General features: G+C 38.2%; 1 protein-coding gene and 1 pseudogene across 1 annotated transcript; both read left to right on the top strand.

The window, feature by feature from the left end:
- Positions 1–26,118, top strand: LOC100522532 (annotated as a pseudogene).
- On the top strand, positions 25,928–27,378 carry MAGEH1 (MAGE family member H1). The gene has a single exon (XM_003135111.2). It carries the CDS (start codon positions 26,199–26,201, stop codon positions 26,856–26,858), a length of 660 nt encoding a protein of 219 aa, XP_003135159.1. The 5' UTR covers positions 25,928–26,198; the 3' UTR covers positions 26,859–27,378.

Genomic DNA, 27,378 nt, shown 5'->3' with positions numbered 1-27,378 from the left:
ATGAAGATGTTGAAAAAGGACTTCAATATCATAAAATGTAGGGAAGGAAAGTAAGAAAATCTACTCTTTTTTTCAGAATGTGTTTGAGCCTATATGACTATCAGGCTAAAACAAGCAGATATAGAAATGGGCTGAACATACTTGAAAATCAGGGTAACTACAAGTCAAAACCAAACATTGCATTCATAAAAAAAATCGAAAGAAAAGGACATAAGCATAAAGTAAAAGGAAATCATCCAATCAAAAATAGAACAGAACAAGGGAGAAACATGGAAACACTGGAAAACAAGGTTGAAAATGGCAATAAATATATATTTAACAATAATTACCTTAAATATCAATGGACTGAATGCTCCAATCAAAAGACATAGAGTGGCAGATTGGCTAAAAAAGCAAGAGCCTGCAATATGCTGTCTACAAGAGACTAATTTTAGGGCAAAGGATATATATAAATTAAAAGTGAAGGGAAGGGAAAAGATATTTCATGCCAATGGACAAGACAGGAAAGCAGGAGTTGAATACTCATATCAGACAAAATAGACTTTAAAATGAAGGCCATAAAGACAAGGAAAGACACTATTTAATGATAAAAGCATCTATTCAAGAAGAGACTATTATAGTCGTCAAAATATGCCCCTAATATAGGAACACCCAGATACATAAAACAAATACTAACAGATATAAAAGGAGAAACTGATGGGAATACAATAATAGTAGGAGACTTTAACACCCACTCACATCAAAGGACAGATCCTCTAGACAGAAAATCAATGAGGCAACAGAGATCCTAAAGGACACAATAGAAAAGTTAGACTTAATTGATATTTTCAGGATATTACATCCAAAAAAATCACAATATACATTCCTTTCAAGTGCACATGGAACAGTCTCAAGGATTGGCCACATACTGGGGCACTAAACTAACAACAACAAGTTTAAGAATATAGAAATTATTTCAAATATCTTTTATAACCACAATCATGAAACTAGAAATCAACCACAGGAAAAGAAATGAGAAAAATGTGACTACATGGAGACTAAAAAACATGCTACTAAAAAAACAATTGGTCAATGAGGAAATCAAAATGGAAAATAAAGAAATACCTCGAGACAAATGAAAATGAAAACAACAATTCAAAATCTATGGGATGCTGCTAAAGCAGTACTTAGAGGGAAGTTCATAGTGTTACATGCCTTCCTCAAAAAGAAGAAAAATCTCAAATCAACAACTTAACCTACCTACCACCTAAATGAATTAGAAAAAGAACAAACAAAACCCAAAAGTCAGCAGAAGGAAGGAAATCATAAAGATCAGAAAGGAAATCAATATAATAGAGATTTATAAAACAATAGAAAAAATCTATAAAACCAAGATCTGGTTCTTTGAAAGGGTAAACAAACCTCTGCATAGACTCAATAAGAAGAGGAGAGAAAGTACTCAAATAAACAAAATAAGAAATGAAAAAGTAGAAATCTCAATGGATACTGCAGAAATACAGATAATCATAAGAGAATACTATGAACTATTATATGCCAACAAATTTGACAACCTAGAAGTAATGGACAACTTTCTAGAGACATACAGCCCACCAAAACTTAATCAAGAAGAAATAGCTCAATTGAACAGACCAATCACTACAAATGAAATTGAATATGTCATAAAAAATACTCCCTACAAACAAAAGGCCACAACCAGATGGCTTCACAGGTGAATTCTAACAAACATACAAAGAAGAACTTATACCCATCCTCCTTAAAAGTTTCCAAAAGATTGAAGAAGGAACACTCCCAAAGAATTCTATGAAGCGACCATTAGCCAAATACCAAAACCAGACAAAATACTACCAAAAAAGAAAATTTTAGGCCAATATCTTTGATGAATATAGATGCAAAAATTCTCAACAGAAGTTTAGCCAATTGGATCCAATAATGTATAAAAAAAGATCATACACCATGACCAAGGGATTCATCCCGGCTTCAGAAAGATAGTTCAACATATGCACATAAATAAATATCATACACCACATTAACAAAAGAAAAATCAAAAACTTCATGATCATCTCAATAGATGCAGAAAAAACATTTGACAAAGTCCAACAGCCATTCATGATAAAAACTCTTACCAAAATGGGTATAGAGGGAACATACCTTAACATAATAAAAGCCATTTACGACAAACCCACAGCAAATATAATACTCAATGGAGAAGAGCTGAAAGCCTTCCCGCTAAAATCTGGAACAAGACAAAGATGCCCACTCTCACCACTTTTATTCAATGTAGTATTGGAAGTCCTAGTCACAGCAATCAGACAAATAAAAGAAATAAAAACTATCCCATTGGAAGAGAAGAGGTAAAATTGTCACTCTATGCAGATGATATGATACTATATACAGAAAAGCCTAAGGACACCACACAAAACTACGTGAACTGATCAACAGATTCAGCAAAGTAGCAGCATACAAGATTAACATTCAGAAATTGGTTGCATTTCTGTATATTAACAATGAAATAGAAAAAGAATATAAAAATACAATACCCTTTAAAATTGCACCCCCCAAAATTAAATACATATGAATAAATCTGACTAAAGAGTTGAAAGACTTATATGATGAGAACTATAAAATATTAATCAAATAAATTAAAAATAATTCAAAGAAATGGAAAGATGTTCCATGCTCCCAGTTTGGAAGAATTAGTATTGTAAGAATGGCCATATGATTCAGCAATCTACAGATTCAATGCAATCTCTATCAAATTACAAATGACATTTTTCACAGAGCTAGAACAAATAATCCAAAAACTTATATGGAATCACAAAAGACCCAGAATGGCCAAAGCAATCTTGAGGTTAAAAAAGCCAAGCAGGAGGCATAACTCTCTCACACTTCAGGTGATATTACAAAACTGCAGTAATCAAGCCAGTGTGGTACTGGCACCAAAACAGACAAACAGACCAATGGAACAGAATAAAGAACCCAGATACCTACAGTCAATTAATCTTCAACAAAGGAGGCAAGAATATAAAATTGGAAAAAGACAGTCTTTTCAGCAAGTATTGCTGGCAAAACTGGACTGCCACATATAAATCAATGAAACTGGAACACACCCTCACACCACACTCAAAAATAAACTCAACATGGCTTAAAGACTTAAATGTAAGACAAGACACCATCAAACTCCTAGAAGAGAACATAAACAAAACATTCTCTGACATCAACTGTACAAATAGTTTCTTAGGTCAGTCTCCCAAGGCAACAGAAATAAAAACAAAAGTAAACCAATGGGATTTAATCAAACTGACAAGCTTTTGCACAGCAAAGGAAACCATTTTTAAAAAGACAATCTTTGGTTGAAGTCTGGTCGCATCCCACTCCTCTTTGTGGCCTCCTTTCACCAACTGCCTGCCTGCCACCATGCTGCCCCTGCACCTGTGCTGGCTGTGGCCCCGCAACCCTCCCACCTGGTCCTATGCTGTAGCCACTGGGCAGCGGTCTGGGCCCAGTAACTACTATGAACTGTTGGGAGTGCATCCTGGTTCCAGTGCTGAAGAAGTTAAATGAGCTTTCTTCTCCAAGTCCAAAGAGCTGCACCCTGACCGGGACCCCAGGAACCCAGCCACTTTGTGGAGCTGAGTGAAGCGTACAAAGTGCTCAGCCGTGAGGAGAGTCACCGTAGCTATGACCACCAGCTTCATTCAGCGACTTCCCCAAAATCTCCAGGAACCGCAGCCTATCCCAGGTCTGCTCATCAGGCGCACAGCTCCTAGGAGGACCCCAGAGCGCGATACTGGGCCCAATTTCCTGGTGTCAGGCCTTAGGGACCAGAGTCAAGGCAGCAGCAGCACAAACACAACCAGCAAACACTGGGGTACTGCTTATTGATCATGCTGGCGGGCATGCGCCTGCACTATGTTGCCTTCAGCTGGAGCAGGTGCATGGATGAAAAGGATCGGATCATCACAGCCATCTACAATGACACTCAGGCCAGGGCCAGGGCCAAAAGAGCCAGGCTCCAGCAGGAGCAAAAGCAGAGGCAGCTATTGCAGCCAACACCTGGCCTTCCTGAAGGTCCGGGGATCATGCCCCCAGCCCCTGAACAGCTCGCCTGGATGGGGCGCAGGGTATGCTTCCTCTGTGCTTCCCTCCCGATATGTCCCACTCCCAGAAACGCGGTCAATAAAGTGGTTCTCAGAAGAAAAAAAAAAGACAATCTATGGAATGGGAGAAAATAGTTTCAGACTATGCAGTTGACCAGGGCTTAATCTTGAAAATACAAAAACAACTTATACAACTCAACAGCTAATAAAACCAACAACCGAATTGAAAAATGGACAAAAGACATGAATAGACATTTCTCCAATGAAGATATCCAGATAGCCAATAATAGGCACATGAAAAAATGTTCGACATAACTAATTATTAGAGAAATGCAAATCAAGCCTACTCTGAGATACCACCTCACACTGGTCAGAATGGCCAACATTTGCAAGTCAACAAATAACAAATGCTGGGCAGGGTGTAGAGAAAAGAGATCCCTCCTTCTCAGTTGGTGGGAATGTAAATTGGTACAACCACTATGGAAAACACTATGGAAGTACCTCAGAAAATGAAATATAGAACTACCGTATGATCCAGCAATCCCACTTTGGGGCTTGGGCATATATCCAGGCAAACTTTTCTTGAAAAAGACACATGCACCCGCATGTTCATTGCAGCACTATTTGCAATAGCCAAGACATGGAAACAACCTAAATGTCCATCAAAAGATGAATGGATTAAGAAGACTCATATATATACACAATAGCCGGAGTTCCCATCATGGCTCAGTGGTTGGAGAATCCGACTAGGAACCATGAGGTTGCAGGTTCGATCCCTGGCCTTGCTCAGTGGGTTGAGAATCCGGCGTTGCTGTGAGCTGTGGTGTAGGTTGCAGACATGGCTCAGGTCCAGTGTGGCTGTGGCTGTGGCTGTGGCAGCTACAGCTCTGATTCAATCCCTAGATCCATTTGAGACACACTATAATCAACCTGTCAAAAGTAAAAGCCAAAGGTAGAATCTTTAAACATTAAGAAAGAAGCATTTATTGGAGTTCCTTGTGGCCTAGTGGTTAAAGGATTTGACATAATCACTGCTGTGGCACAGGTTTTATCCATGGCCTTGGAATATCTGTATGCTGTGGGTACAGCCGAGAGAGAGTGTGTGTGAGAGAGAGAAGCATTTGCATTGTACAAGGGATTCTAAATAACATTAATAACATCTCTTGTCAGAAAATGTGGAGACCAGCAGTAGAATGACATGTAAAAAGGGCTAAAATCAAAACCGAAAAAATTGTAAACCAGTATTTACATCTTGCAAAGTTCTTCCTAAGAAATTCAGGAGTACTACACAAACATAAAAAAGATAAAATTTTGTTATTTGCAACAACATGAATGGACCTTGAAGGTATTATGCTAAATGAAATAAATCAGATGGAGAAAGACAAATGCCATGTAATTTCACTAATATGTGGAATATAAACAAACAAAACAAAACAAATGAACAGAGCAAACTAAACCAAACCAAACATGTAGATACATAGAACAGAGTAGTAGTTACCAGAGGGGAAGTGGGGAAGGATAAAATGGGTAAAGGAGATAAACTTTATGGTGAAGAATGCAAACTAAATTTTTGGTGGTGAGCATGCTATAGTGTATACAGAAGTCAAAATATAGTATTTTTCACATGAAACTTATATAATGCCAATATTACCTCAATTTTAAAAATCAAGAGAAATTAAGACATCAACAGATAAACAGAGGCCTCATTAGCTCACTATACCCTTCATGATTATAATTGTTGCTCATACTAGACAATAGTTATAAAAGAAGATTTCTCTAGATTGAAGTTTCTACCAAAGATTTTCAAATGTGTGAGTCCTGAACTTCAATTGTGAGATTCAGGAAATAACTTTCTCCTTAAAGGAGGCTTCAAATATGGAGGCTCACAGGTGTTAGTGTACAGTACTTACAGTTAAGGTTTATTACAGCCAGAGGATACAAAGGAAAATCAAGGAAGAGAAAAGGGGAAACCAGCACAAGCCTCCCAAAGTCTTCATCTAGTGAAGTTATACAATTCATTCTATCAGCAATGAATTGTGACAACATGTATGAAGTGTTGTCTGCCAGAGATCCCTATTTTAGACTCAGTGCTGAAGTTTCTTTTCTTTTCTTTTTTTTTTTTTGTCTTTTTGCTATTTTTGGGGGCCACTCCCGTGGCATATGGAGGTTCCCAGGCTAGGGGTCTAATCAGAGCTGTAGCCACTGGCCACAGCAATGCGGGATCCGAGCCGCGTCTGCAACCTACACCACAGCTCACGGCAACGCCGGATCGTTAACCCACTGAGCAAGGGCAGGGACCAAACCCACAACCTCATGGTTCCTAGTCAGATTCGTTAACCGCTGTGCCACGACAGGAGCTCCAGTGCTGAAGTTTCTTATTGGAGGCTGATCATTAGGTGCCCTCTGCCTAGCATGTACCAAGATTCCAGATTTTGTTATTCAGTGTAAATAACATTGTACATACATTATTTGTTGTACAAACAGCTGAGGCAGACTAAACTACTTTATCATTTAGGAAATATTGGATACTATCCTGAATTCCATTAGATAGTATTAATTTATTTTTGAAGGCTTCAAATTATCAAATGATTATCAATGCTCTATGTAAGGTATCATATATTTTTCACTGAGTCATATCTTGAGATTTTATTACAAGCACTTTGTACTACATGTTTGTCTTCAGTTCTTATGACATACAGTTTTCTTGTTCCTTAGTTTGCCCAGACAAAGCACAGAATTGGAGAAAATCTTTGCAAATGAAGTAACAAACAAGGGATTAATCTCCAAAATATACAAACATCTCATGGAGCTTTATATGTAAAAATAAAAGCCCAATCAAAAAATGGCCAGAAGATCTAAATAGACATTTCAGCAAAGAAGACAGACAGATGGCCTTTTAAAAAGCACATGAAAAAATGCTCAACATCATTAATTTAGAGAAATGCAAATCAAAACTACCACCTCACACTGGTCGGAATGGCTATCATTAATAAGCCTGCAAATAACAAATGCTGGAGAGGGTGTGGAGAAAAGGGAACCCTCTGGCTCTTGGTGAGAATGTAAATTGGTATAACCACTATGGAAAAGAGTATGGAGGTACCTCAGAAAACTAAATATCGCAATACCATATGATCCCGCAATCCCACTCTTGAGCATATATCTGGAGAAAAGCATAATTCAAAAAGATACATGCACCCCAACCTTCAAAGATGCATTATTTACAATAGCCAAGACATGGAAACAACCTAAATGTCCATCAACAGAGGAATGGAAAAAGAAGATGTGGTGTGTGCGTGTGGGTATATATATTCAGCCATAAAAAATCATGCCATTTTCAGCAACGTAGATGGATGTAGATATTATCATATTAACTGAAGTAAGCCAGACAGACAAACATAATATGGTGTCACTTATATGTGGACTCTAATAAAAGTGATATAAAACAGAAACAAATTCAAAGATTGCAAAATCAAACAGGGTTACTAAAGGGAACCAGTGGGGGAGGGGAGGGATAAATTGGGAGGACTGGATTAACACATACACACTACTGCATATAAAATGATAACTGACAAGGGCCTACTGTATAGCACAGAAAGGTCTACTCAATGTTCTATAATAACCTACATGGGAAAAAAAAGAATGGCTATATGTATATGTATAACTGATTCTCTTTGCTGTAAACCTGAAACTAATATGACATTGTAAATCAATTATAACCTAAATAAATAAATAAATAAATTGATATCTCTAATAATATCTATCTTATAGATGTTTTGAGGATTAGATGAATTAATAGACGTAACTTTTGGCAGGTTATGTAATGCTAAGAGGCTCTAGAAGAGCCATTTTCAAATATAAATCTTATATTAACTAATATATAAATAACAATCAGAGAGCCACTTCTTTGAACCCATTCAAAAATTGTATTATGTCATGTTTGCATCTTGGAGATGTCTCCGTTTGATTTCTCCCTTTTAGAAGCACTGCCCTTAAGATCTTCTCAAAAAACAACCATATTAGTATATGAAAATACTCAAATTTTCTAGAAAAAACAAACACATAATTTTGTTTCCCTTTATTAAAAGGAAGAACTAAGAATACAAATTTCAAATTAAATGATCCTCTGGCCATTCCCACTTTTAGGGAGTCTCTACCTTTTCTTTGTGGGGACATCTTGACCACTTGGTTCAGAAATATAGACATATGAACAAAATATGTTAAAAGAAAAAAATTCCTATAATTTTTGCTTTTTTATTTTGACTATCCTATCCTTTAACTTTAAAGTGGGCAAATATGATCAACACTGATTATTTAAGGTATATGTTTCTTTACTGGGCCATGGCAAAAAAAATGTGTAAATAGAGCTTTCTTTTTAGAGAATAATCCTTTCTTAACTCCTCAAAGAGAAATTGTATCTGGAACATAGAAACAAATTAGTGATTAATTATATGATTCAATAGATAAAAAAATAAATTATTTAAATTGGTCAGGATCAGCAAACCTAGAAACAAAGTGACCACTAGTTCTCTAAATATTATACTGGCGCTGGTAAAGTTTTTTGTTCACATACCTTAGCACTGTACACAAAACAAGAAGGAAAACACAGAACATAGTTATATATACACATCACATGCTGCCAGACCTGTCACATATAAACACTCACTCATTTCAGAAAGAGTAATTTCAATATACAATTTCAAAAGTGGGGATACCTTTTTCCCATTTAGTAGTGGGAATATTTCCTTTACAGGACATTATCATAAGCAACCTGTCCAGATATTTTTACAAAAATATTTATTATATTATAGTAATCCACAACCTCCGTACTGATTAGATATCCTTCTTTTTCTGCAGTTGTTTCTCTGTCTCTGTCTCCCTTCCTCTTTCTCCCTCCTTCTCTCCATTAAACCCTAAGCAGGGATCTCTCAATTGCCCCTACCCTGGGACATAAGGAGTTAAGACTATGGACAGGCTGAGGGAGCTACAACTCCCAGCAATACTTGGGCAGGTGATCCTGAATGTTTTGGAAATACTGACACTTGTTGAGTCAGCTAGAAGAGAAGGATAAACACCCTGAAAGAATAGCCTTCTCTATGAGAGAGGTTGGTTAGATTATTTGCAGCACAACAAAGTAAACCTCTATTCTCTGAAAAGAAAAGATATCATATCCCTGCAGTAACCAGATCCCTGGCAGTGGACTTCTATGGTTTCTCTCCCATTCTAGGTGATTGGCTGAGAATGATGTTTCCTAAAGACAAAGAAAGAGTTTCTGGGGGGCAGTGAAATTAACATTACAGGGGAGGGAGTGTGAGAGGCTGGAGAGGAGACAGGTTTCTCACAATAATAGACTCATTAGGGTATTTCTATTATAATATGTACACATATGAGAGACTACACCATGATTTTTACTCTAAATATACTTATGTATCTACATTTTTAAAAAATAAGTAATCTCGTCACTAGGTTAAAAAATGCGAAGGATGCCTGTGGTTGTACAGTGCAAAAATAAATATAAAACAAAAAATGATAATGTAGGTATTTTTTGGTTGACATGGAAATACTTCCCTTATTTATTTTCATTATAGAAATTTTCAAACACATTAAAACAGAATATAAGATAATGTAAATAAACCAGCATACTTCAACATTTATCGATGGAGAGTGGAGGATAGATACATTGAAACTGGCCATATGGTGGTAACAGTTCAATCTGAGTAATGATTACTCAGTGTGTTATTTTATTCACTCTACTTTTGTGTTTGAAAACTTCTGTAATATTTTAATCTTATTTTTGCACAAATTATTATGTGTTATCTAAAAAATACAATATATCTTTAATATCGATAACACATGCTTACTCACTCATATAGGCATAACTCTAGATTCTGAACTTCTCTTCCACCTACTACTGCTATACTCTGATCCAAGCCACCATTATCTCTTACCCTTATAACCTAGTTTTTGCAACTAACACAACAGTCACTAATTCTGTTAACTGAGTCAGTTTTTACTGCTCTCCTGCTTTTATCCCAGCGATAGCTTTCCATTTTACTCAGTTTAAAAGCCCAAGTCCTTAAAATAGCCTACGAGCTCCATCCACTGCATTTCCTCTTTTATTTTATCTCCTGCTCTTTTCCTTCCTCTGCTCCAGGCACACTAGCCTCTTGGCTATTCCTCAAATGTGTTAGGCTCATTCCCACATCTGGGCCTTTGTGAAAACTGTTCACTCTACCTGAAATACTCTTTCCCACAGATCCTCATGTTGAAATCCCTTATTTCCTTTAATTCTTCATTTGGGTATCACTTCAGTGATGCATACATAGTTAGTCTTTTGAAAAATGCTGCGTAACTTCCACTCTAGGAACTCATAGATTCCCAACACATTCTACTTTTTTCTCCTTTTAGCAGTAGGTGGCAGAGTAAGTTTTAAACCTAAGTCTGTCTAAATTCTGTTTTTACTTTTCCCCCAAAGTCAATGCCTATGATGAATTTAGTGAATAAATGTTTTAAAATGAAATAATGCTAACATATTTGTTTCATTGGAAAATACTTTCAGAAGCATAACATTTAATCAGTCTACATTAAGGCCTTTATGGGGGAGATGAGAAAGGAAAGAGTATTTATATAGCATACCCCAAGGTGGATGGGGTGACTCCATAAAATTCCTTGATATGGGTTTCTTCTTTCTTCAAAATTTCTCTTTAGGCAGCACTTAAGACTTACTAGACTCATGCCTTTTTCTCTTTCCTCAAATACACGTCATATACTAAAGTGTGACCATTTTCTCTTTTTTCAGTTATAATTTTATTTTATTTTCATTAGAGTTAATTTACAGTATTGTGTCAATTTCTACTGTACAGCATAATTATCATCTATATCAGATGTATCCGACTAGTAATAGAATCTATCTGATAAGATTGTAATGAGGATTAAATGACTTAAAACAGATAAATACCTTAGAAGAGTGTCTGAGTTATTATAAACCTTATAAACGAGTTTATTTAGAAAAGGTTCCATATAAGCATTTTAGTCTTTTCCATAAAGTTCCATAGCTGTCTCTACTCTACTATATTGCTTTGCATAGATTTCCATTCCCTGCACTGCTTCCAGGTGCCCCTCCAACTTCTAGCCTCCAGCACCATCCCCCCCCTTTTACAAGTATGACATTGTCAGTCTCTTTTGGCTCTTCATTTGTACTAGCAGACAAACAGGTTCTCCCACAAAAGATCCTCTGCAGGATCCACACTCCTTAGAAGGAAAAAAAATAGAATGGGAACTGACAATTTTCTATTCTCTGAAATGATTAAAACAAATTATTTTGATACAAAGAACCAGAAAATCAAATACTATTTACAAGTTTAAAAAAAGAGTAGCATTAGTTATTCTGGGACTGTGGTCACAGGACCTGAGGAGAGCTTTCTGGAATGAAAGCTGCCAAAAGTGTGAAGGGATACAGTCAAATATGTGAAGGATTGAAAGAGAGAAAGGGAAAGGGAACAAGTGGAAATTGCTGGGGCAAAATTAAGTTGGAAGTTTGTAATACTACAGACATTTTAGACATTAGTATCAAATAAATACAGGTTGGAATCTTGACTAGTCATATGTATACATACAAGGATAAATATATTTTATATGAAGATATGTTCTGAAGATCAATTGAGATAATATGTATCAAGTGCATAGTATGGTAGAAATCGAGGAGATATATTTTTACCTATATTTTTTAATATCAATTTTAAATGTTCGTTAACTTGTTTTATTTAATTGTATTTATTTTTTTCACTTTCATTTATAGCAAGTCCTTTTAAATTTTAAACACAAAATGTTAAGCATAAAGCAGCACAGGGTTATATGGATAAAACAAATACCCTGATAATGATACAGAAATCACTGAAGTCTTGGAAGTTTTCCCTTAAATATGCATGTGAACTGAGTAGTCTGCCAACCTCTGTGTGGTAGAAATGAGTCAGAATTATGGCCCTCTAGCAACAGAAGGAAACAGGAGAGAGCTCGCGTATATTGTTATTTCACTGATCATTGCCATCATGTCTTTGATTTTGTCACCATTATTATGTATCTGGGAATCATCCAGTGCTATACTCAGTGTAGTCTCAATGTGAGGCCACAATCCAGATCAGGGAGAAGAGAGTGCTAAGAAGTCATTCATATGCTCTTGTGATTGGGTTACTTTTCTGTACAACAGAAATTGAAGAAACATTGTAAATCAACCATACTTTAATATATATTTAAAAAGAAGGCTCCAAGCCCAGGGTGAATAGGAAACAGAGAAATTTCTTTGAGGTTGAGACTGGTAATACTGACTACTCTGCTTCTTTGTCACACAGCAAAAGACCGTTTTCAAGCATACTTTGTTTTAAGGGAGACATTGTATCTACATTCTGTCCAATAGAATGTGAGCATAAGTGATATATGCTGTTTCTAGTCTGGCCATGAAACATTCCACATAACCATTTTCTCTCTCCACCTCCCAAGTATAAGTCGCCAGCAAGGTCAAATTTCTGAGGTAATGGAGTCACAGGATGGCAGGAACTCAAATACCTGAGTTTGTAGCTTCAAGGAGAGACATCCAGGAAATCCTCTTGGCAGAGGAACATCCTCGTGGGTCTTTGTATGAGAAATAAACTATTAAAATAAGATTTTGAAATTCATAGATTGATTATTATAGCAACTGGCTTTACTTGTTCTAACTTATTCCTATGAGTTAAAAGAAGTTTAGAGAGTGAGGTAGTCTATTTTTACTCATATTTATCATACATTATCATGAAGAACAAAATTAGGACCATGATAATTACTATCATTTTAAAATCAAAGAACATGTGCCATGATCATTTTACTGAGAGGCAACTTTGAAGCTATGCACTGAGTATAGATGACACAGATTTTCAGGCCCTCAAAACATGGAGGAGAGACCATTAACTATAATATGAGGGGTAGGGAAGCTTCATAAGCCATGTTCGATAATGATTAATAGCTACTTCTGGACATCTGTCATATAAGATTTTTTGGTTTTGTTTTGTTTGCTTTTTAGGGCCGTACCCATGGTATATGGAAGTTCTCAGGCTAGGCGTCAAATCAGAATTACAGCTGTTGGCCTATGCCACAACCACAGCAATGCCAGATCCAAGCCATGTCTGCAAACTACACCAGAACTCACGGCAACACCAGGTCCTTAACCCATTGATTGAGGCCAGGGGTCATACCTGCATCCTTGTGGAAGCTAGTCAGATTCGTTTCTGCTGAGCCACAATGGCTCACTATTACATAAGTTCAGTATTCCCAATAGAGACTGGAAAGAAGGCTGTTTTTACTGTCAGGCAGATCTGGGTGAGAACTCTAGCTCTGCTACTTGCTAGGCTTAGTTACTTAAACTCTTCATTTATGTCTTCATCTATAGAAGAGGGATTTTGACACTCACTTTTCGGGTCTTTAGGAAATAATGAGTTAAAGAGCCTGGCCCGCAGGCCAGGTCATAAATGTCATCAATGAGATAGTCTGTCCATGTAAGACGTGAGATTCTTAATAGCAAGAACCTTGTCGTCATCATTTCTACACTCACAATATATCCTGCACAGCATTTAATAATTAGTCAGTGTTGGTATTGATAAATGCTTATGGAGCAGATCTGAATCAGGCCTTAGCCTCTTCCATTTAAAAATGGAAGGGTTAAACTTAGAGATTGTAACTCTGATACCTTGTATTTCTTTGGAAATTGATGATATGGTTATACTAATACTAAGCTCCTTTACACAGAAAATTAAATTTGCTTAATTGTAACCATTGCCATGATGTTGTTTTTATGCATATCTTTGAGCTGCATAGGACAGATATGGCTCCTCACTCTCCACTAGGTTGGAGGGCACATACATAGGATCATTTTATACACAATAGATTTGACATCATAGTAAAAGTATTACCTACGATAAACAACATTTAATAATTTATGAAACACACTTTTAAAATAAAAATAATTGCAAGTATTCTTAGAAAAACTTTATATGATCTGCTCAATTCCATCATGCAGTTTCATTTCAATGAGCATTTTTTTCCAGAACATACAAAAAACCATTCATGAAATATTACTCAACAACAACAAAAAATAATGAATCAGCTATCAACCTGTGCGACAACATGGATGAATTTTAAATGTATATTAGTAAATAAAAGAACGGACTCTGAAAATTTATATACTGTATAATTCCATATATATGACTTTCACCAAAAGACAAAACTTTGGTGATGAAGAAGAGTTTGGAGGCTGCCATAGATTAGGGTGGGTAGATGGTGTGACCATGACATGATAGTATGAGAAAATGTTTGGGGGGTTGATATAGCTATTCCATAACCATGTGTTGGTGGCAACATAAATCTATGAATATGTTAAAATTTAAAAATTTTACTCTGAAATAAATCTATTTTACTGTATAAAATTTTTTTTAAAAAAAGAAAAAAGTCTTGGAAATGCCACCAAAACAATAAGCAGGGGGCAATGATAGCAGTAAACATATTTATTAGAAATAAGAAATAGTCTTAATATAATGATCTCAGTTTCTACCTTATGAAACTAGAAAAAGAAAAACTAAACCCAAAGTAGGCACAGGAAAGAAAGTAATCAGGATCACAGCAAAACTCAATGAAATAGAAAACAGAAAACAACAAAGTCAAAAAAAAAGTTCCCATTTTATCTCAGGGGGTTACAAACCCTACTAGTATCCATGAGGATGTGGGTTTGATCCCTGTCCCTGCTCAGTGGGTTAAGGATGCAGCATTGCCATGAGCAGTGGAGTAGGTCCCAGACGCTTCTGGGATCTGGCATTACTGTGGCTGTGCCATAGGCTGGCAGCTGCAGCTCCAATTATATCCTTAGCCTGGGAACTTCCATATGCTTCAAGTGCAGACCTAAAAAGTAAAAAAAAAAAAAAAGTTTTCTGAGAAGTCAATAAAATTGATAAACTTCTCATATGATCAGGAAAACAAGACATAAGACATAATCAAGGTTAGGAATGAGAGAGATGGAATTATTATATATTCTAGAGATATTTAAAGAATAAGAGAATATTATGAACTTCATGTCAATAAATTCTACAACTGAATTTGTAAGTGGACAAATTCCTTGGAAGGTACTAAGTACTAAATACAACTCAAAAAGAAATAGATAACCTATATAATCTATACTAATGAAGAAATTGACTTTATAGTTTAAGACCATTTTATAGTTTTCTTTTTTCAGCCACACCTGCTGGAAAGTTTTTGCTGGAAGTTTTTGGGGCCAGGGATTGAATCCAAGCTGCAGCTGTGACCTACACCACAGCTGCAGCAATGTCGGATCCTTAATCTGCTATGCTGGATGGGGGATGGACCCCGCACCTCAGCAGCAACCTGACCTGAGCCACTGCAGAGACAAAACTGGATCCTCAATCCACTACACCACAGTGGGACCTGCAAGAAAACTACACTCTTAAGTAACTTCACCATTTAATTCCACCAAATATTAAAAGTCATTTCTATAATTTTTCCAGAAAATTAAAGAAGGATTACTTCTCAACTCATTCTAACCCTAGGTTATATAAAAATGTCTTGGATACACTATCAGAGGCATTATCCATAAAAAGAAAAAAGTGGTAAATCAGAGTGCATCAAAATTTAAAATGTATCTTTAAAAGACATCAAGAGAATGAAAAAAACCACAGAGTGCAATAAAATATTTGCAATTCATATATCTTATAAAGCCTTTCTTTGTGTCCAGAATATATACAAAACACTCAAATTCAATAATTTATAAAATCAACTATCCAATAGCCCAAAGTGGGCCAAACATTTGAACATGTACTTCTTCAAAGATATATGGACAGCAAATAAGCACATGAAAGTGTGCTCAACACCATTAGGAAATGCAAATCGAAGTAACAATGAGATACATTTTTCACTCATAAATAGCAGAAAAAAAAGATAAGTATTAGAAAGGAGTTGGAGGAAATGGAATTTTCATATACAGCCTGTGGGAATGTTAAATTTTACAACAGCTTTAGAAAACATTTTGACAATTTGTTTAAGAGTTAAATATGCATCAGCCATATGATTAAAATTTAAACATGCACCTGCCATATGATCTAGCCATTCCACTCACAGTTATTTACTCAAGAGAAATGAAAGCGTATGTTCTTTTAACAACTTCAGACAAATGGTTACAGCATCTTTTTTTTTTTTTTTTTTTGACCATACCTATCTATGCATGTGATAGTTTCAGGGCCAGGGATTGAACCTGTGTCACAACAGCAACCTGAGCTGGTGCAGTGACAATCTCAGATTCTTAACCCACCACTCCACAAGGGAACTCTAACATCAGCTTTATTTGTAAGAACCTAAGAACCCAAAGCTGCAACCACCCCAAATGTCTATTAACAGGTGAGCAGATAAACGAATTGTGGTATTCTGTTATGTCCATACAACGAAATATTATTCAAAAATAAAAACAGAAAGAGAGAGCGAAGGAAAGAGAGAGAGAGAGAGAGAAAGAAAAAGAAAGAAAAGAAAAAAGAAAAGAAAAGAGAAGAAAAGAAAGGAAGGAGGAAAGAAAGAGTATCTATTATGTATTACCATTTATATAAACCGAAGAAAATGTGATATAATCCATTGTTTACCTGGAGATAAAGGAGGGGTGGGAAGGCTATACGAGGAGATTACAAAGGGGCATGAGGAAACTTTTGGTGGTGAAGGATATGATCATTATCTTGATTATAATGAGGTTTCACAGGTATGTACATATGTCAAAACTTATCAAATTGTACACTTTAGCTGTGTAGTTTATTGTATGTGATTACATCTCAAAAGACTGTAATAAAACAAGGAGATATAGTATCTCACCTATCAAATTGATAATTAGTAATAGACTTGATAATATTCAGGGGTGATATTAGACAATGAGAAACAGTTACTCTGCACACACTGCCCATTAAATGACACTACCATTCAAGGAAGTCAAGCTAGATAGATGCATCAAAGTTTAAATGTGAAAAACCATCTGAATTAGTAATTGCATGACTAGAAATATATTCTAAGTACATGGGCATTATACAAATATGACAGGATGATGACAATAGTATTGTTTTTATAAGTGGACAAATACTCTACATTTTCAGCAGTAGGGTTATGGAATAAATTATGATGCAGATATACACAGTAATAGTATGGACTAAAATCTTGATGTTTGCCTCAAAACCATCAGCTCATGCATATAAAGGCAATAAAACTTGGCTCCTAGAAAGAATGATTTACAATAACCAAAATCCTTGTAAGTGCCTGTGTACATTTTGGCTTCCATGTCTTCAAATACAGTTTCTTTTGTATAACACTTTCACTCTTCCCCTGCCTAACTCCTACTGAACTTTCTGGTTTCAGAAATGTCACTTTTTTACTTAGAGATATGTTCCCTGACTACACTAAATTGATTTTCCCTGCTTTGCGCCCACATGCCCTATGCAAGTTTCTCCTAACCAAAGACGGTAACTGTCATATTCAGCTTTTTCATTAGACTGTGATCTCATCCTTAAAATCCCAATAAGTAGACCAGTGCCTGGTGTGTGATAGGTATTCAGTAAATATGACTCCTAAATGAACAAAATGCCTGGCACATAGTGGTTAATCAATGAATTGTAACCATTTCATTGCTACTACTATTCTATACTGGACTAGATGCTATGGGAGGAGAGGAGATAGGATGTCAATGAGAATATCACAAGTTGCTGAACGGAGAAATTTAGATATGGAGGCCTAATTCTGATGATGGTGCTGAATTTTTAGATATTACTGAATACCCTTTAGGGGAACACACACTCCACAGCTCAGAGACAGCTATTATTAATTGTACATGCATCACAAGGTAAACTTCAAGTGCTTTACATTTAACCCATTTAATCCTTAAAACAAGAGCTCTATGAGAAAAGTATATACTTAAATGAGTTTAAGGACACTAAGGCACCGAAAGGTTCAATATCTTGCTAAGGCTCACAATCTCATGTATGATAGAAATCAGAATTGATCCTACATAGTCTCCCTCAAAGCTCATGCCTTTAAATTCCATGCACCATTGCCACCTTCTAGATGACCAGGAGATAAGACACTGGGAATCCTTCTTTATGGCTAAGGAGAAATGGGTTGTATTACATAGTTTTATAGATTAAGCAGGGAGAAAAACAGACATATGAAAGATGATGAAGTAAGTAAAGGATCTAGATATTGTGCCCAATACTCAAGTTTTCTCCATGAGCCATCACTTTGCCTGTTTTCTCTGGTTTCTCTTTCTGCAGGACAGCATGCAGACAATTATTCACAGTTAAAATAAAAAGTATAAGAATTGTACAGAAATTTCACTTACATATGGAATGAGCATGAGGTTTTTCTCACAGAACAGGATATCTGTCAAAATTTGAAATAGAATTCTATGTAGTCTGTAAAATGATTATATAAGTGGATTTTAGGATGAGAATATTGCCTGAAAAAATTGTAAAAGATTGAAATGGGCCTTAGAATTTTAAGTGACTTGGTTTTTCTCTTTTATTTGTAAACATTGTTTATTGTGATCACTTAGTACATACTACCTAGCAGAAGAAAAAAAAAAGATATAAAAATACAAAATTGTCACAAAACCTGTGGGAGGAAGGGAGAAAGGAACTCTCAGCCCTTAGTTCCTCTAGGGACAGTCTTAAGACTCAAATTTTGGTTTTAAGCTCAGACTGCTCTTCAAATCTTCTTTCTCACTAGGGTTACCAGCTTCAGTTTTTTTTGATATCTAACATCTTGGCTGTGGAATTCTCATCAACTTAGTAGCAGTCCACTCAGCTAATCAGAAGTGCTTGTGTTGAACATCTGTCATGTGACATGGAGACTCTAGAGTCAGCCTTTGTAGATGCACAAACAATTTACATTTTTGTAAATGTAGAGAAAACGAATGAGAAAAAAAAACTAACAAAAATCATTAATAACAGTTATCTCTGAGTACATTGGTGAAACCATGGGAAGTCCATTTGTTTTCAAGCATAGATGCTCAAAGTTAATGACAAAAAAGTAGTTTCTTAAAAATCTTGAGAAGGTCAAAACCCATTTTTTAGCACATGATAGTGCACTTTTATGACCACAAAGCATTCTGCTTCTGAGAGGAAGTAAAAACCAGGCTTGGATGGAAATTGGAATGAGTAAACAGAGGTATCTCTGGGAAGGAACACTGGATGTAATGTATGGAAGTTAGTGTGTTGGTGGTTAGTGGTTAGTGGTTGGTGAGGGACACCGATCACTTCAGAACCTGGTGTAGTCTCTGTTTTTCCCAATTCCTGATGACTTTCAGTTAACTCTTTTCTTACTGATATGTTTCTATGTGTGTTTGTTTCTGGGAGGTAGAATATCTGAAGGGGCTGAGTATGGGTATTATGAGCTGAAAGTATGCTTCCCCAAAATTAATATGTTAAAATCCTAACCTCTAATATGATTATATTTCAAGATGGAGCCTCCAAGGAAGTAATTGCAGAATTATTCACAATAGCCAGTACATGGAAACAATCTAAGTGCTCACCAATAGATGAATGGCTAAAGCAGTATTATACATATATAGTGGACTATTACTCAGCCATAAAAAATAATATGAGATTACATTTGGTGGCATGGGGATAATGTCCAAACACCCTTATATATCACAGAATTATTTAATCAGGCAAGCATGGGCTTCCAATTTAAGATTCAGGGAGCTTTCTCCTTCTGACTTATTTCACTCAGGATGAGAGTCTCTAGTTCCATCTATGTTGCTGCAAATGGCATTCAGTTGTTCTTTTTTATGGCTGAGTACTATTCCATTGTGTATATATACCACATCTTACGAATCCAATCCTCTGTCGATGAACATTTGGGTTGTTTCCATGTCTTGGCCATTGTGAATACCGCTGCAATGAACATGCGGGTGCATGTGTCTTCTTTAAGGAAATTTTTGTCTGGATATATGACCAAGAGTGGGATTTCTGGGTCATATGATAGTTCTATGTACAGATTTCTAAGGTACCTCCATACTGTTCTCCATAGTGGCTGTACCAGCTTACATTCCCACCACTAGTGCAGGAGGGTTCCCTTTTCTCCACAACCTCTCCAGCACTTGTTATTTGTGGACTTATTAATGATGGCCATTCGTACTGGTGTGAAGTGGTGTCTCACTTATAACTGGAATCTAATATACAGCACAAATGAATATTTCCACAGAAAAGAAAATCATAGACTTAGAGAATAGACTTGTGGCTGCCTGGGGGGAGAGGGAGGGAGTGGGAGGGATTGGGAGCTTGGGGTTAACTGATGCAAACTATGGCTCTTGGAATGGATTTACAATGAGATCCTGCTGCATAGCATTGAGAACTATGTCTAGATACTTACATCGCAACACAACAATGGGAGGAAAAGGTATGTATACATGTATGTGTAACTTGGTCCCCATGATGTACAGCGGAAAAATAAATAAATAAATAACATTCAGGAAACTGTCATAAATCACCTTGATTTCTACTGAAGCAGGAGGAAGATATAATCATTCATCAAACATCCTTAACATAATCTTTGCTCCTATACTCAGTTTGATATACTGCTTATTTTTAAAAATCCTGGTAGCTCAGCAGGTTAAGGAATCACATTGTCACTGCTATGGCTCAGGTTGCAGCTGTGGCATTGGTTTGCTCACTGGCCTGGGAACTTACACATGTCACATGTCAGGGGCACAGCCAAAAAATGTCCTACTGAACAAACAATTGAGCTGTTATTGCAGCATTGTTTGTAGAGGGGCAAATACTTAGGAAACATGGCGTCCTCAAAAGATGGGTGCCTGAAGAGATAATGCTTAAAAGCACTGCATGGAACATCATTCAGCTGTTATAATGAATTACACGTATGAGCTGAACAAATTTTATTGTTGATTAGGAAAAAGAATGAAGTGGAAGTTGTATATACAATGATATAATTTTTATAAATGAAACAAAGCAGAAGAAATTCATGTGGTCTCTCTAAACACATCCATGCAGACACATGCAGTAAGTCCACTCCTGGATGGTGTCCCTAGAGATCCATGCACATGTTCTCAGGGGACAGGTATACAAAAACGGATAAGGGTATTATTTTTTTTTCCCTGGAAAAAAGGAAACTGCAAAAGTCTGGATCATCAGGAAAAAAGAAAAATTGCAAATACCCAAAGAAATAGTACACAAACATGAAAGTAAACAACCGTACATCTATCCACTTGGATCAACATTAAAAAATCCTGTATAATGTGGATGAACACAGAAATAGGTAGCAACTATGTACATCCCTTCTTGGGTATTATAGTTACTGGATTCCTTGGAGCAGACTCCACTGAAGGAGGAGGGAGTGGGGTAGGCCCAGGAGGAGGTAAACAGAGGGCTTTACCATATCTGTAATTGAAGGTTAAGCCAAGATAGGGCCTAAATTTTAAATTTGACACGGTGGGGCACTGGTTATGCAGGTGTTTGTAATGTTAATCTTTATTTTTGCCCCTATGTTTGTGATCAATTCACAATAAAATTACGTCATTATCAAACTCAGCAAACAACGGAGTGCACATGCTATAGACTTCCTTTTAAGACCCTAATTCTTGGAAATTGTACAATAAGTCCATACCTGCACTCTTAAAGAATTCAGAGGAATCATCAGCAGAATAGAAATAGTGAGGAGTCCCTGGATGAGGGACAGCAGATGGGGTCAGGCTCACTTATTCAAGGAGCAGTGGCCCACAGTCTGTGCAAGGGTTGTTGCAAATAGAGAGACTGGCCCAAGCGTGTTCTATGCCCTTGGGAGGTGCTTGCTGGAGTCAGAACAGGGCCTACAGACAACTGAAACATGGTTAGTTACAGCAGAGGGAGTAGTGTGGACTGACCCCTGCATTTCCCTCCCTAAACCACCCCTAGCACTTACCACCAGGTGGTGGCTATGGCAATGTCTGCCCAGGGAAGAGCAATGCCTGAGGAAATTTGAGCATCTAGCCAGGACAGTGCCCGGAATAGGGGGATTAGTAGACAACCCCAGGGAAGAACAGGGTGCATCAACACCTGCAAGAATTGCTGCCAAGCTATCCAGCCCAGTCTCATGTCCCACTCCAGTCCCTCCCAGTACTTTCACTGAAAATATGGCAATAATATAAATTCGCCTCAACGGCAATCAGAGTTCTTATTCATTAGACACTGCCCACGAGTGAGGCACACATATGCCTTGTGTATTAGTTTCCTTTTTGCTGATGTGACAAATGCCCACAAATTTAGTGGCTTAAGGTAACTAAATTTACTCTTTTACATTTCTGGGGGGTCACAAGTCTAAACTATTCCTACAGGTCTGCGTTCCTCCCAGAGGCTCTAGGGAAGAATCTATTTCCTTGTCTTCTGTAGCTTCTAGAGGTCCCATACATTCCTTGGCTCAAATCCTCTTCCTCCATCTACAAGGCCAGAAATGTTGCATTTTCTCTTCTTGATCTCTGCTTCCAGCCATACATTTTCACTGATTCTAATTCTACTGCCCCACTCCTCTAAGGATTCCAGGGTAATCTCCCCACCAAAGACCCTGAACTTAATCACACCTACAATATTCTTTTGCCGTAGAAGGTATCGTATTCACAGATTCTGGGGATAGGATGTGGATATCTTTAGGAGCCGGGGGGCGGGGTTTTTCAACCTTCCCCATCTTTCATGAGCTCTTTCCCTTTAATCTTCGTAACACCACTCTGATATGCTCATCCACAGATGGAGCAACTGAGGCTTAGAAAGCTTAAATAACGTTTTAGACTTGGCACAGTTTGTAAGGGGCTGAGCCAAGTATGGAAAACCTAGTAGAGTGAGTCAGGATCCTTGCCTTGCCCTTCCACATGTCTGTCTCCTTTCTCATCTCTTTCCCTTCTGTTCCTATCCCAAGGGAGCAAGAACACTCCCTTTCATGTTAAGCCTCCTTGCACCACCCAGTGTGCACCCAGTAAGAAGCACACATGAGGCATGCCGTGGCAGAAGGCAGGGCTTGGCAATCTGAAGATGTGAGCACCAATACTGACATTCAGCAGCAGTGCTATGACCTTGGGCAACGAGAGTTAATCTCCCTCTAGCCTTATTGGTAATCAAAGGCTGTTGTAGTAAAGATTACAGTTTGGAGGTAGTTTAGGCACATAGCCTACCTACAACAGCAATGTTAGTTTCCATCCTCACTTTGTACTTCTCAGGTCCTCACAATTCAGCTGCTCTTCCTTTGCCATGTGCTACTTACTCTGAACAGATCTGTGGTCCACAATGTCCCAAGGCATGATTTTTATGGTTTCCTCCTGTTAATATCATGCCTGGTGATCTTCTGGCTATTAAAAACACTGTGTTTGTTGGCAAATAACCTCTGTGTCCTGCCTTATATAAATGTGATTTCTGTTAATCTTTTGGGGACACTGAGAGTAGCTCACAATCTAAACACAATCTAACTGTTTCTGAATACTCCTTTGATGGAATCTGTTGAGATCTGCAGCTTGTGCACTGCTTAGGAATAGGCTCTAATCAACCTGGGTGCTAAGCAGAGCTGCCTTATTCTCATTGTGGAGTGGATCTCCACACTAACATGAGAGCAGTGACAGGGAAATGGCATCCCCTCCTCAGTCAGCTGGTTGGTAGGCCAAAGGCAATGCAGCAACTAGCATACACTGCCCCAAATTGGTTTGTGGCGAGGCTTGCCCCAACAGGAGGTCTTGGTAAGCTCTGGGATAAAGAAGAATTGGCTTAGAAGGTGACCTCTGGGAAGAAAATTAGTTTGCTGGACGACATTCACATAAAATCCCATTTGAATGGAGAAGCTATTTGGCATAAGATGGGTGATTTTGCCATCCTATCATCACATGGATTCACAAACATCAAACACAAAATAAGTAAACAACAGACAAAAAACAACCAAACTCAGAGGAACCTGCCCTAACCCAGGGATGCTGGTATGTGCTGTTGGATTTGCAGAGAGCCTCACAACCGGCCTGGCAGACAAGGCTAGAGAGATCAGTCTTTTCTGTTTGTTCAGTGGACAAATCACAGGACAGGGATGTCAGGTAAACTCATCAACATCAAGAGCTTGTAAGTGACAGAGGCTAAGCCAGTACTACTCAGTTCCCCAGGCCTGAATTCAAGGCTCATTCCTCGATACCAGGCAGCTTCTTTCTACACATGTACAGAGGACTGGGGCTTGTTGGATAAGATTCAGCTGGCTATTCTGCCTTCCAAATGCTCACTTCCCCACTCCAGATCTTATTCACCAGGTATAGTCATATCCTATTTGACAAACTCTACCAAGGCCTGGGAGACATCAAGGGGAGAGACAATCCCCTTCTCTCAGTGGGATTACAATCTCAGGTCCTGTCAAACAAACATTTAATCTCTTACAGCCAGAAAGATGTAACATTATTCACCTGCTTTTAAAAAGTTCAGGTCAAAACATGTGTAAAATCTTCCTCATCTTGTATTCCTTCCACATGCATACATCTGTGTAATACCACTCTCACACAATGCTTGAAACATCTTGAGAGGCAAAGACTGTGCTTTCTCTGTGATAAGCCCTTTTAGCTTGTTATCTCCTTTTATTCTCTTAACCCTATAAGACTTTAACTCCGTGCTATAGTTGAGGAAATGGAGGCTCAGAGAGGCCAAGTGACTTGTGTAAAACAGTATCTTTGGAATGACATAAGAAAGATATGGGATGCTTGCTATAGAGAGCAAAAAGTGGGAGCAAAAATGGGTTCAGTACCCTTTGGTGCAGACCAAGATATATTTCAGTGAGGATGAGGCCTGTGAACAAGCAGTTGGAGAGTTGGAGTTTAGATAGTTGGAGATAAGAGGAAAGGCAGTTCACACAGAGGAAACAGTGAGCAAAGACCTGGAGTTGATGATAAAGTTTAGAGTATGCTATGAATTTCTTTCAGATTACCAAATGAAAGAAAGAAGCAAAATAAACCACCTATTCAGGAAGACTGGAGCCCAGAATCTCAGAGCCAACCCGCACTCTACCACCCACTCCCCATTTCCCACTTCCATCCAAACAGTGTCTAAAGCCTGTCAGTGATCACCCTTCAAATGCCTTTCTGCCTCTCCATCCCCATGACAACCACCTTAAGGCTCACTTTTATTCCCTCTTGCTTCTTATTCTAATTGCTTCCTAAGTGATCTGCCAGACAATAGTCTGCTCTTCTGTGACGCTGTGCAAATGCAAGTCTGATACCCTCGGTGCCTGCTTAATAATCCCGTGAATATATAACATTTTAAAGGCTCTGCACCCCTTGCACACTCTTCGTTATTGCAGTCCAATTTTCTCTCATCACTCTTCTCTCAGCACTCTTCTCTCATCACTTTAACCACAGCCATCTTATCTAGGTCCTATTAGGGCCCACAAATTAATTTGCATACACATAAACACCTTCTGATGACAGGGTGAGAGAATATGCAATGAATCCAAGACAGGAAAAGAGAACTGGGACTAGCTGATTCCTTCCAAGAATATGCTGCTTCCCCGCACCCCCATCACCTCATCCAAACACCCCCAGCCCGGGAATCGAGTAAATGGTGTAGAGACACCTTCTTTCCCAAGACCAGTCAGCCTATCTTTTACTGGACTGATAAATTCAGGAACCGCATACTATTTATTTCTCCTTTGCATACCGCTGCTCTTGCAGTCCCCAGTCAACATTTCTGCCCTAGTCCCACCCCTGCCTTGCTGTGTCCGTTCTCCTATTTGACAGCGGAAGTCTGCCTAGAGGAAACGCCCACTTCCTTTGGGAGTCTGGAGAGTGCGTGGCAGGAGGGGAGGAGTCAATTCAGCCCTGCATTCTTGCGTTTTGCTGCTGGGGAGAGTGCAGGGGGCGGTTGCTCGCAAGTTGGCTTGCGTGGGTGTTAGCTTTGTAGCTGAGAACGGCTATCTTCTTACAAAGACTCAACTGACTTTGGTGGCTTTAGCGGAGGCCCCTTCTTAAGGTAGAGATAATTGTTTTCTGCAGAGATTACTGGCATCTTTACCTAGGATTGCTGTAGGATCTGCGCCCTAGCAGGAGATATGCCACGGGGACGAAAGAGTCGGCGCCGCCGTAATGCAAGGGCAGCTGAAGAGAACCGTAACAATCGTAAGATTCAGGCCTCAGAAACCTCCGAGACCCCGGTGGCCGCCTCTGTGGTCCCGAGCACCCCTGGGGACGACCTGAGCGGCCCGGAGGAAGACCCAAGCACTCCGGAGGAGGCCTCCACCACCCCTGTGGAAGCCTCTAGCACTGCTCAAGCGCAAAAGCCCTCAGTAGCCCGGAGCAATTTTCAAGGCACCAAGAAAAGTCTCCTGATGTCGATATTAGCCCTTATCTTCATCATGGGCAACAGCGCCAAGGAGGCCCTGGTCTGGAAAGTGCTGGGAAAGTTGGGGATGCAGCCTGGCCGCCAGCACAGCATCTTTGGAGATCCAAAGAAGGTTGTTACAGAAGAGTTTGTGCGCAGAGGGTACCTGATTTATAAGCCAGTGCCCCGTAGTAGTCCCGTGGAGTACGAGTTCTTCTGGGGACCGCGAGCACATGTGGAATCCAGCAAGCTGAAAGTCATGCATTTCGTGGCAAGGGTGCGTAACCGATGCTCCAAGGACTGGCCATGTAATTACGATTGGGATTCTGATGATGATGCAGAAGTTGAGGCTATCCTCAATTCAGGTGCTAGGGGTTATTCTGCCCTTTAGATAAACCTGTTGTATACCCTTGGGGGGGAGTGTAAAGAGCTTCAAAGGTACCCCAAGATCACCTGGGGCCTGAGTTGAATATAATGGGGGGGGCAGTGTATTTGGTATTGTGATCAGTGCTAATTGTTTGAGAAATAGAACGTTTACTTTAGATATTGTAAACTTTATTCAATTTAAAACAGTGTTGAATATGGTCACAATATGTTTTAAAATATGATTGAAGAAAAGATATATTCTTTTTTTCTGTCATTAAGATTTAGTATAACAGTTTTGCTAAAATTATAAAATGAAGTCTTTCCATCATATTCTGTGATCTGGTACATAGTTTATATTATTAAAATAGGCTGTTCTAAGAAGTTTGATTTAACCAGTAAAATGTGAGAGAATGATGAGAGGATTATTATATGTCTGACCCTTATGAAAACCTTTGTGTCTACTGTTGCATAAAGAAAACTGACAAATACCGTGATTTTATTAAGATACTGCAAAATATAGAAAAAATAAAAGCTTATGACAAGGA

The sequence above is a fragment of the Sus scrofa genome, chromosome X (assembly GCF_000003025.6).
Source record: "Sus scrofa isolate TJ Tabasco breed Duroc chromosome X, Sscrofa11.1, whole genome shotgun sequence".
Taxonomy (NCBI): Eukaryota; Metazoa; Chordata; class Mammalia; order Artiodactyla; family Suidae; genus Sus; species Sus scrofa.
The sequence above is the reverse complement of the archived record's forward strand: the minus strand, read 5'-3'. Positions and strand labels throughout refer to the sequence as shown.